The sequence below is a fragment of the Bombina bombina genome, chromosome 8 (assembly GCF_027579735.1).
Source record: "Bombina bombina isolate aBomBom1 chromosome 8, aBomBom1.pri, whole genome shotgun sequence".
Lineage (NCBI taxonomy): Eukaryota > Metazoa > Chordata > Amphibia > Anura > Bombinatoridae > Bombina > Bombina bombina.
Window position 1 is genome coordinate 203,401,821 of NC_069506.1, and position 12,760 is coordinate 203,414,580.

General features: G+C 34.5%; 1 protein-coding gene across 1 annotated transcript in view; it reads left to right on the top strand.

Annotated features, from left to right (window-relative positions):
• NPHP3 (nephrocystin 3) overlaps window positions 1-5,364 on the top strand; it is a 184,240-nt gene extending 178,876 nt beyond the window's left edge. Inside the window, exons 27-28 of the mRNA XM_053690853.1 lie at window positions 662-777; window positions 3,808-5,364. Of these exons, the coding sequence (XP_053546828.1) occupies window positions 662-777; window positions 3,808-3,979 (288 nt within the window). The 3' untranslated portion in view covers window positions 3,980-5,364. The remainder of the gene's footprint in view (window positions 1-661; window positions 778-3,807) is intronic.
• Window positions 5,365-12,760: the final 7,396 nt, after the last annotated feature.

Sequence of the window (12,760 nt, forward strand, 5' to 3'; positions counted from 1 at the left end):
CCTTGCACTTTCCATTGATAGACTTCTAGTCCTAATCGGCAATCCATTTGCTGAGTTACACGGATCTGTTTTATATGATTGAAGATAGATGAAGCTCAAAACCAGGGCATTAAAAGCTTCAACCATATATACAAAAAACCCATATAACAAAGCAATTCGATTTTGGTCCAAACTATCAATATTTAGTATGCCAACAAACTACATTTTTTATATTTTATATTGTGTCATTGATAATTCCATAATCAATTTAATTTAAAGTTATTTTTTGAAACTCTTAGACTAGTGCATCAGTACATTGCAACTGTGCCCGTGTAGATAACTGCATTTTAATTTAAACCAAAAACATCTAAAAAGCACAAATGTGCAAGTCTATTAAATATCCAGCAAATATCAATATTTGGAAATACTGATAATTATATGTACAAAAAACGATATTTAGGATATGGTAACATTTAGACACCACATCAAAGAGCCAAGTGTGATTTGACTCATGACACCAAAGCTTACCTAGGAAGAGATCTGCCTAATCATTGAAATGAAGGAACAAATGTATTTTATAAAAAATGCTGCTAATCAGACCAGTTATTCCTTGTGCTTGCTAGCACATCTCTTGTAATAGCACATTATTTTTACACATCTTCTGCTTTGCTCTTTACAACAGAAAAAACAAAATGAAGCATTACCGCTGTATGAGCGAGCAATGAAGATTTATGAAGATAGTTTGGGTCACATGCATCCAAGAGTCGGAGAAACACTAAAAAATGTAGCTGTATTAAGGTAAACATGAAATAAACTGTTTTGATTTTATTATTATTATTATTATTATTATTAATAATAACAACTACTTATGAAGGACCTGCATTTTACCAAGTTCATTACAGAGGTATAATTACATACTTTACATTACTTACATTATCAAATAAGTGAAAAGAGAAAAATAGCCATGTCCTAGAGTACAAAGTGACCTACAAGTAGAAGGGCCAATGAGCTTAGAGAAGGAGGAAGTAACGCAGAAGGTGAGTGAGAAAGGGAGATAAGGTCAGAAGGATGGTAAATTTGAGCTGAAATTAAAATTAATCAGAAAATGGGAGAAAAGTGTAGCAGAATATGGAGGTCTTGCAGTGATGACTCTAGGAACAATATATAGGGGGGACACATAAGATATCACAGTCAAAACTGGGGGGGACACTAATAATTGTTACCACTAAATCATACCATGGTTTCTAATCACCCCATATCAGGGGCTTAGTGTGGCTACTAAGCACCCCATATAAGGGGCTTGGTGTGGTTGCTAAGCACCTTATATCAGGAGCTTGGTGTGGTTGCTAAGCACCCCATATCAGGGTCTTGGTGTGGTTGCTAAAAATCCCACACCATGGGCTTGGTTTGGTTGCTAAATATAAACACCCCATATCACGGGTTTGTTACAAAATGCGCCCCCAAATTATATATATCAATACACCATGCAGTGCACTCTCACTCCTTAGTCTTAGTGCTAGGGTGCTTGCAGATAATATCCAATATGCTGAGTGCTTGTTTGTTACTCTGCGTATTATATATATATATAATTGAAGAAAGGCATGCAGTCACTGGATTTGTGCAAGAAAAGGTGCTTTTAATGGCACTTCAAACAGGTAACGTTTTGGGGATCAATCACCCCTTCATCAGACCTGATGACCTTGGTCTGATGAAGGGGTGATTGATCCCCGAAACGTTACCTGTTTGAAATGCCATTAAAAGCACCTTTTCTTGCACAAATCCAGTGACTGCATGCCTTTCTTCAATTTTATGCATATGTTTGCCTGCACCCTGGTAGTTGCCCTCTAGGTGAGAGTGCGCTCTAAATTGGAATTTTATATATATATATATATATATATATATATATTCAGTATAAATCATCAGCTTCAGATTTTCCTGCATCCCTATATAATTGAACATTTAAATTACATGTAAAATTAATGTAAAATATGTCAAAATGTACTAAAACACTTTTTATTGCAGTGATTTCCAAAACCTTATCCAAATGAGCCCTATTAATATCAGCAAATGCAAATTTGCCCCCCTAGTGACGCCACTGAGGTCTTGCAATACAGAGTCAGTGATGTGAGAGGATGTGGGACTGTTTATCTTTTACTGCAATCAGATCATTAAAAAAATGGCACTTAGATTCCTGATCAGCCAGTAGGTTAGCAGGCCTGTTGTCTTGTCCTCTGACATTGGACCTTTGTATACTGCTTTATGTGCCAAATGTAAGACCTTTTGGAAGCATTTTTCTCAATTTATTTAATGTGCTGATAAATGCTTTTTGTTGTCATCAACTGAAGCCAAACTGTGTATCTGCCCTCCTAGAGCATAGGGCAAAGTGCTCTGTTAAATAGAAATATGGCATTGAAATAATGCTTGTGGATCTTAGTAGTAGAACCCCTGCACAGCACTTAATGTGACAGTGTATATAGGCAAGTAATAGATAAGATTTTATTGTATGTAAAGCTGAATTGGAAATACTGGTCTCTCCTTATGTTTACATAGGTTTTCTATAGCCATAACTATACTATTGACATTTTAGTATGGAAGTTTCAGCAGGAAAAGCATATATTTCACATGACAAAATAAAGATAATGGATCTATTTGTAAACAAATTAATATACTCCAGCAGGTTAAATGGATCATTAGGAACTTTTTACAGTATACTGTCCCTTTTAAAGGGACACTAAAGTCCAAATCAAACTTTCATGATTGCCGTTTGTAAAAATTTTTTTACTTCAGTTATCAAAATGTACACAATCTTTTCATATACACACTTTTACTGAGCATGTGCAAAAGTTCACAATAAATACATATGTGTGTTTGTGATTGGCTGATGGCTGTCACATTGTACAGGGGGAGGGGAATATGGAAATAATTTGTCAGAAAAAAGTACTGCTCATTTGAAATTCTGAGTGCACACTGTTGTTGTTTTATTAGGAATTTGTTAATTATGCAATTCTCAAAAAAAGAGAAAACGGCTGCACAATACAGGTAGTAAGTTAAAAAGTAACTTAATGTAAGCAAGTAAAAACAAGGTACAGAGGCCACAGAAACAGAAGTCCTTTTGCGTTTTGTGCCTACACTTGGCACTTAATCATAGGACATAGGTTTCCTATGACTAAGTGCCAAGTGTAGGCACGAAACGCATAAGGACTTCTGTTTCTGTAGCCTCTATGTACCTTGTTTTTACTTGCTTACATTAAGTTACTTTTTAACTTACTACCTGTATTGTGAAGCCGGTTTCTCTTTTTTTTATTCTTTTGTTCCATGGCGGAACCGGACGTTTTCTGGCGTGCACCCCCTCGGCTGTTACACACTATTGTTTCCCCAGCACTCCGGTGGCGTTTACAGCCTCTGTGGGATCTGGAGCGGTCTGCATCGTGGTGGAATTATGCAATTCTACTGTATTTAATGGTCCTTAAAGTACCACCCCCAGTACTCCCACTGCAACCATTACCCCTTAGTCCCCACCGTTGTTCTAATGTAAAGCAAGGTGGGGACTAAAGCCTAGGCCACTGCCGTATAGACACTGCCATTAAACCCATTCACATTCCATGAAAAGTGCAAAAAGGGACTTCCAGTAGCTTGAAAAAAAAAACTGTAGGCAAGCTTTGATAATTATTTTTATGTTTAATGCCACTCATCTCTCTAATTTTAGAGGATGGGTTCATATAATACCACACGTTCTAGTCTGTACCGGCCGTAGCAAATCTAGGGGACTGTTTAGCAGTGTTTGTTATCAATAAAGCTAATATAACACTTTTCTCATTATTTTATCAGGTACGAAGAGGGCGATTATGAAAAAGCAGCTGAGTTATATAAAAGAGCAATGGAAATCAAAGAAGCGGAAACGTCTGTCTTGGGAGCAAAAGCTCCTTCAGGTCATTCTTCTAGTGGAGGAGATACCTACAGTCTTAGGAACACGTTACCCGTTGGTGCATTCCCTGAGTAAAACCTCTGATACCAATTCTGCATTAGCAGGAGACACTCAGCAGGTGTGCAGATTTCTACATTTAGTCTAGCAGAGTCTTTTGTCCCTGTGAAAAAAAAAATCTAATCCAAACCCATTTTGACCCTTTTCTATACAAGTAATAAGACAGACAACATTATAAGGCAAAGTTCATTTAAAGTCTGCCTTTAATTCTCATGAGACATCATTTTGTGGTTTTTATTTAAAATTGGCCTATGCAATATCACTCTTTAAAGCAACACTATAGCACAACTGTAGTTTAAGTCCACGCTGGAGATTGGCACCGCTATGCACAGCTCAGGAGTGGACGTGCTTTGATGTGGAGCAGACATTAACCATTTGTTTCAAGGTGTTAAACTCATAAAAGCATGCAGTAGTGCAATCATAAAATGCGCTAGCACATTACAGCATTTTACAATTACACTATTATGTCCTTTTAAATGTGTTTAAAATATTTTTTGCATGAAAAAAGATTAAGTTAAAAAAAAATTTGATTTTGAAATTAACTTAAAGGGACACTGAACATTAATTTTTTTCTTTCGTGATTCAGATAGAGCATGTAATTTTAAGCAACTTTCTAATTTACTCCTATTATCAATTTTTCTTCATTCTCTTGCTATCTTTATTTGAAAAAGAAGTAATCTGAGCTTTTTTTGGTTCAGTACTCTGGACAGCACTTTTTTTATTGGTGGATGAATTTATCCACCAATCAGCAATAACAACCAAGGTTGTTCATCAAAAATGGGCCTGCATCTAAACTTACATTCTTGCTTTTCAAATAAGGATACCAAGATAATTAAGAAAATTTTATAATAGAAGTAAATTAGAAAGTTGCTTAAAAGGTCATGCTCTATTTGAATCACGAAAGAAATACATACACATCACGCATGCGTAAAACAAAATGCAATTTTAAAATGCCCTTTTTTATTTGTAATAATGGAAAAAGAAAATGGAGATTGTTTTCATTTGTAAATCAAGCTGCATGAGAAATACTTTGTTTGTCCTGTCCTTTTCATATTTTGCTAGGTACTTTGAAATTTCATATAGAATGGGGTACATTCCTTGTTTAGAGTAGACAAAGATAAGACTGTACGGTTAGACGTGCTGAAGAATGAATATAGATATATTTGAATCATTATGTATATTTATGTACACCTCTTATACAGCCAATTTGTTTAAAGTCATTATGTATGCAGCATACTGTATGACTTTATTTGTATAGCCACACAAGTTGCACAATTATATATATTTTTATTACCAGTCTTTTGTTTTGTATATTTATTTGTATATTAAATGGACCAAAGATGTGTTTTCTATATTTTATAAACAATTTTTAAGAATGCATTAAATTGATTTTCCCAATTGAATGTGTTTCAAATATATTTGATATTAAGAGGTAATTGTTTATTTAAAGGGACACTGGACCCAAATTTTTTTCTTTTGTGATTCAGATAGAGCATGCAATTTTAAGCAACTTTCTAATTAACTCCTATTATCAAATTTTCTTTATTCTGTTGGTATCTTTATTTGAAAAGCAAGAAGCCTCCTTTTGAAACAAATATGGCGGACATGAAAATTGTCTATCTAGATGTAGGGGTTGACCTTACGCATTACATAGGTAGGACAATGTAACAAGGTAGGGACATATTACAGAACACCGGCCCATTTTTGGTTAACAACCTGGCCTGTTCTTGCTGATTGGGGGATAAATTCACCCACCAATAAACAAGTGCTGTCCAGTGTCCTAAACCACAAATTGGCTGACTTCTTAGCTTAGATGCCTTCAAATAAAGATAGCAAGAGAATGAAGAAAAAATGACAATAGGAGTAAATTAGAAAGTTGCTTAAAATTGCATGCTCTTTCTGAATCATGAAAGAAAAAAAATTTGGTTCAGTGTCCCTTTAAGTTTTTCATAACATTCCAGGAAACTAAATCTCTCCAATTACTATAATATGTTTAGGGGACTCCTTAAAGGGATAGAGAGGTAAAAACTACACATGCATAGGTGCATTTCAATCTGAAATAGAAGCAGTTTTGTAATATACTTTCATTAGCAAAAAAAAGCTCTTTTTCTGTGGCATACACACATATCCTTTGAGGGCCTATAAACCTGTATTTAAACACCACACCAGCAGTGGCTTGTATGACACACCGCCACCAGCTCTCTGAGCATGCATGGTGTTTGAATACTGAAGCATTCAAAGAATACCGAGGCCCTCACAGGATATGTGCATATGCCGCAGAAAAACAGTAACAGCTTTTATTAGAATTATTTTTTGCTAATGGAAGTATATTGCAAAACTGCTTATATTTCAAACTGAAATTCATCCATTTACATTTTAATTTTTACCTTTCTATCCGTTTAAATTATCAAGAATCTTCACAATTTAGCTATGTAACATAAACACAAGTGTTTAACTCATCATCGTAGGGACAGTGTACTGTAAAGTTGTTTTCCTTTTAATGCATTTACAGTGACTTGTTTTACCAGCTGCAAAGTATAAAGTGTAAGGGAAAATGATCTCTTGGGCTATTTTTTTGTGTATGAAATAGCTATCTCTGCTAATTGAAACTACAACTCAATTAAATGGCCTGAGCTTCCAAGGAGAGCAGAGCTCATTAGCTTATCTCGCTACACAAAATCATACTTATCTCTCTATACATGGTAAGCCCAATACTTAGGACCCGATATTCAAAACATTGACAGACTGACAAGAAACTGCCAGGCTCGCAGTCCGGCGGTTTGTCGATATATTCTAAAAAAATTGACTGAGCCTTGTTGTGCTTACAAGTGGTGATGTGTCTCCTATAGGATATAATGGGGATCATAACTCCAGCAAAAGTCCGCTGACATCACCACTCACCTGCGATGTATGCAGCGGGTGGGGCTGTCTTTAAAGCGCGTTTACACAAAATGTGCGTTCGAAAAAATAAAAGTTTTCTGTGTAGTAACACTTCAAATTATGCATATGTATATTCAGTTTCACTTAACATTCACTAGATTTGTCACTCTGGGAAATATCGCCACTGAAAAGCATATGAGACTGATGAAAAGGGAAAACTACGATGGGGGGCAGTGCTTTGAATAATAGAAACCCACAGCAATGTATACCCATTAAATTACAGGTTACTCCCATGGAAAGCCCAGTAAACTCTCTTTATATGACGCCTTTATATTTGTCATGTCTGTGATCGACTTTGTTACTTAAGACAAAACTAAAAACTTCCTATTAAAACTATAGGAGCTGGAGATTGTATTGTATAATGTAGCTTATGTATGTAAACTCTAAGTGAAAATACTAATCCTTTATTGTATCCTTAGGAGAGTATTTTTACTTATTTTAGGATTGTGATTATAAGTTCTCAATATTTATGTTTACATAATATAGAGAATATGCAGTCACGATCACAATATTCATATTTCACAATATTGCGATTGCACAAACGTGTTTTACTTATATATATATATATATATATATATATATATATATATATATATTAATATATGTGATTGCAATATAAGTAAAACACAATCGCGCAATCGCAATATTGTGAGATATGAAAATACTAAATCACGATAGCAATATTATGAAATATGAATATTGTTATTGCGAATGTGTATTCTTAATATAATGTAAATATGAATATAATAATATAGTCTTAAAATAAGTAAAAACACACACCTATGGACACAGTAGAAGATTAGTACATTCATGTTTACAGTTCACATACATATTCTCTAACACTATACTATACAATACATATACATATATCATATACCCACAATTCCCCAGCTCCTATAGGTGTATTATTAATATGTTTAGTTCACTATTGTATTGTAAAACAGGGGTTGAGTTTCTGCTGACATATGTAAATTGTATTGTCATACAGTACTGTACATTACACCTAAGATGTAGGTGGCGATGCTGCTTTGAATATATTGCCAGTATCAGAGAAGCATTACCACCCACTGAAATGTATTGTAAAACGCCTCTCAGCCTTTAAACATTACTGTCAGCTCTATTTTGCCATTTGTCTCGACATCGCAATGGATCCCTTTTGAATATCTCGCCACCTCGTGGCACTTTCGATCATCAGAGCCTTAGAGAGAACAATGGAAAATTAACATTTTATTATCTCTCTGTGTCACCACCCACCCAATTATTACTTTTAACGTTCTTGTTTTTATAGCTTTTCTAAAACTAGTAAATAAGTATTGACAGTTTCAGTATAAGTGGGGCTACAACAGGCAAAATAGCTATATAAAATGACAAAATAATGCTAAAAGGACCTATTTGTAAACAATTTAATACACTCCAGAAGGTAAAATTGATCATTAAGGGAAGCACACTAAATCACAGTACACTGTCCCTTTAAAGAGTTCTTATTTAATATAAAACACATAGGGCCAGTCAGATTACAAATGAAGCGATATTTAATGCTCCCGTCCCAGCGTTAACCGCTAGATGTTTGCTTGCGCGCTAAACCAATGCGTGTAAAAAGTCAAACTTAGAATATCACGCAATAACCTATAGAATCAATGGAGGAAAAAACCTAACACCCTACTTATGTTCAAACCCGATCACATGTTCTCAAGTGCACCAACCTGACACAACATACTGTATATACACATATAAATACACGTGTATATATATATATATATACGTATATATATACTCACACACACATTTAGACATTTATGTTTGCATCTCTATGTTAAAGCCCTTTGCAGCCTTTTTTCCCCCCTTACACCTGAGACCTCATATCTTTGAGTCCTTATAACTTTTTCATGCAATATTTTTTTTACAAATAATTTTTATTAGATGGTGTTACTGTACTTTGTAATGTATCTTTGATTTGCTTTGTGGCACTTATTTGTTTTGCGAAACAGTTAACCAGAGCTCTGAGGATGTGCTAACCTGACACTTGAATTGCGGTTAAGCAATTCCTTTCAGCTTGTAATACGGGCGAAAAACTCGACGTGTGCAATCCCCCGCGATAAACTCCTTATCACTAGTGCGTAACTGTTAGTGCTCCACATGTAATCTAACCCCTTCATGCTATTAAAGGGACAATCTAGTCAAAATTAAACATTCATGATTCAGATAGGGCATGCAATTTTTTTTTAATATATATTTCTTTATTTAAAATCCAACAGAGTATATACTTCGATCTGTGCATATAAGTTTAGAACAGGAAACAAAAAAAAAAAAAACCCAAAACAATAAAAAGAAAAAAGATCACCTCGCAGGGTGACTAAGTATCTCATTAAAAGGAAAAGCATCACAAATGGGAAAAAATTACTAATTACAGGTATCCTCCTGACCTAAAGTAATTACAACGAAACAAATAGAACCCCTCCTTATTGCTCCTCCTCTAACTAATCTGCAAGATGCCTTTTTTTTTTTTCTTTTTTCAAAAGGTTTATTAATTTTGTACATCAAATACAATTCTAAACAATCAATCTTTCCTGTTTTAACAAGATCATAATATATAACATTTTCATAATCTTTACTTTCTATTTCAGATAATATGTAATAAAGTATATATTTGCCATATCTTGACCGCATAAAAATAACTAAATCTCAAAAAAAAAAAAAAAAAAAAAAAAGCCTTCTCTCTCCTCCCTTCCCCCCCCTCTGTGTTCTAAACTTAGTCGGGCCCTTCAAAAAGCCATTCCCCTCTCAATCTACAGTTTTCCATATAGATTGTATTTTTGAAATTTCTAATTATTTTCTTTTGCTCTTCGATCTCCCTAGTTTTAATCCAATTCTCCCATTTACTAAAGAAGCGTGTTATATTGGTATCAATGTGGTATAGAGTGTCTTGTAATTCTATAAGAAATTGGTGGTGAATAACTTCTCCAAGATTCCCAAAGGAGGGTGATCTAGCCTGTTTCCATCCCTTTAATATAAGATTTCTTGCTAACAAAATTATCATCGTTATAAATTTCCGACTTTGTAGCTGTTCTTTTTTATAGTGGAAAAAGAAGATCTGTTCTGGTTGTAAGAGCACTTGAGTTCGATAAACTTTGCTCAGCCAATAATTTATCTTTCCCCAAAATCTTTGTATCTTGGGGCAGAGCCAGAAGCTATGAATCAAGTTTGTCTTTGATTGTCTACATTTAGTGCAGAACGTTCCTTCCCCTATACCACCCCATTTGGCAATCTTCTCAGGTGTGATATACACCATCCACATTAATTTTACATGCTGTTCACGCATAGGGATGGCTAATGATGCTTCCTCCACTCTCTCCACGCTTTTTAGCATTAGTTGCGCGGTTAAATTTGGAAAATACAGTTCCCTCCATTTTACAGTTCCAGTTTCAATATGTTGTTTGTGGTTTATATTATTTATTAGATTGTATAACGGAGATATTGAGTATTTGCCACTTTTAATAAGCTTGATTGCCGGCACTAATGGTGCTAGATCCCAGTTGTTCCCTTGTTTTTGTATTAGTTTAAGGCAATAATGCCTGATTTGTAAGAACGAAAAAAAATGTTTCTCTGAGAGGATATATTTATTTTTGATTGTTTCGAAGTCTTCAACCTGAATTAACCCCTGGTTATTTTTTGTTAGTTGGATAATATTAGATAATCCCTTTTCTTGCCAAACTGAAAATATTTTGGATGAGAGACCCTGTTTGAATTCTGAGTTTCCTTTAATAGATAAATAACATGTTGCATAGGGATATATGTCTAAATATTTACATGTTCTGTGCCACGCTACAACTGTGTCCCTGAGCAGATCTATTCTTTTAACATATGGTGGGAGATTTTTAACCTCAAGATGGAGAATATTTTTTAAATATAAAGGTTTTATCAATCCACTTTCTATCTCTGGCAAAGTAAAATGATTACTCTCTAAGAGCCAATCTAAAGCAATCTTTGTTACTGCCACCAGGTTATATATTATTAAGTTAGGGAGACCCAGGCCCAGATATTCTTTTTTAAGTATTAATTTTTGATGACTAAGTCTAGGCCTACTATTCGTCCATATATATTCCTTAATTGCCTGATTAGATAACTTAATCTCCTGTTTCTTAATTAGAAAAGGAATATTCTGAAAAAGATATAGTAGCCTTGGGAGTGCTATCATCTTAAGTAAATTTATTTTACCAGAGAGAGAGAGTGGAAGAGAGGTCCAACTTTTGAGGGTTTCACAGAATTGTCTAATGCCATTACCAATGTTCAGAGCATACCATTCTGAAGGGTCGCTAGATATTTTAACCCCCAGATATGTCATATATTTAGTTACTTCTTTAAATATTTTTGTTTCTGATTTTTGATTTTTTTGAAGCCAGAATACTTCCGATTTAGACTGGTTAATATGATACCCTGAAAAAGAGCCATAGTTTTCTATAATCTGGCACATTTTATTAAAGTTTTTGTTTGAATTTCTAGAAAATACCAATAGATCATCTGCATAGACCGCCAACTGTATTCTCTTACCACCTATCTCAATCCCCTGTATATTATTTCTCAAAGCAATCAGTAAAGGTTCCAAAGCAATATTAAAAATTAAGGGCGACAGAGGGCATCCCTGCCTTGTCCCTCTCAAGAGGGGGAATTAGGGTGTTTTGTTACCATTGATAATTATCGCAGCCCTAGACTCGCTATAGAGTTTCTTAATTAAGTTAAGACTATTACCTGAATATCCAAATTTTATAAGAGAGGTAACAAGGTGGTCCCATGTAACGGAATCAAAAGCTTTGCTTGCATCCAGTGATACTATTGAACTATCCTCTTTGTTAGCTTTTTTATTATATTTATCATTATACCACTAATTTCATTTTGCATAAAACTAGTAAATAAGTATTGACAGTTTCAGTATAAGTGGGGCTACAACAGGCAAAATAGCTATATAAAATGACAAAATAATGCTAAAAGGACCTATTTGTAAACAATTTAATACACTCCAGAAGGTAAAATTGATCATTAAGGGAAGCACACTAAATCACAGTACACTGTCCCTTTAAAGAGTTCTTATTTAATATAAAACACATAGGGCCAGTCAGATTACAAATGAAGCGATATTTAATGCTCCCGTCCCAGCGTTAACCGCTAGATGTTTGCTTGCGCGCTAAACCAATGCGTGTAAAAAGTCAAACTTAGAATATCACGCAATAACCTATAGAATCAATGGAGGAAAAAACCTAACACCCTACTTATGTTCAAACCCGATCACATGTTCTCAAGTGCACCAACCTGACACAACATACTGTATATACACATATAAATACACGTGTATATATATATATATATACGTATATATATACTCACACACACATTTAGACATTTATGTTTGCATCTCTATGTTAAAGCCCTTTGCAGCCTTTTTTCCCCCCTTACACCTGAGACCTCATATCTTTGAGTCCTTATAACTTTTTCATGCAATATTTTTTTTACAAATAATTTTTATTAGATGGTGTTACTGTACTTTGTAATGTATCTTTGATTTGCTTTGTGGCACTTATTTGTTTTGCGAAACAGTTAACCAGAGCTCTGAGGATGTGCTAACCTGACACTTGAATTGCGGTTAAGCAATTCCTTTCAGCTTGTAATACGGGCGAAAAACTCGACGTGTGCAATCCCCCGCGATAAACTCCTTATCACTAGTGCGTAACTGTTAGTGCTCCACATGTAATCTAACCCCTTCATGCTATTAAAGGGACAATCTAGTCAAAATTAAACATTCATGATTCAGATAGGGCATGCAATTTTTTTTTAATATATATTTCTTTATTTAAAATCCAACAGAGT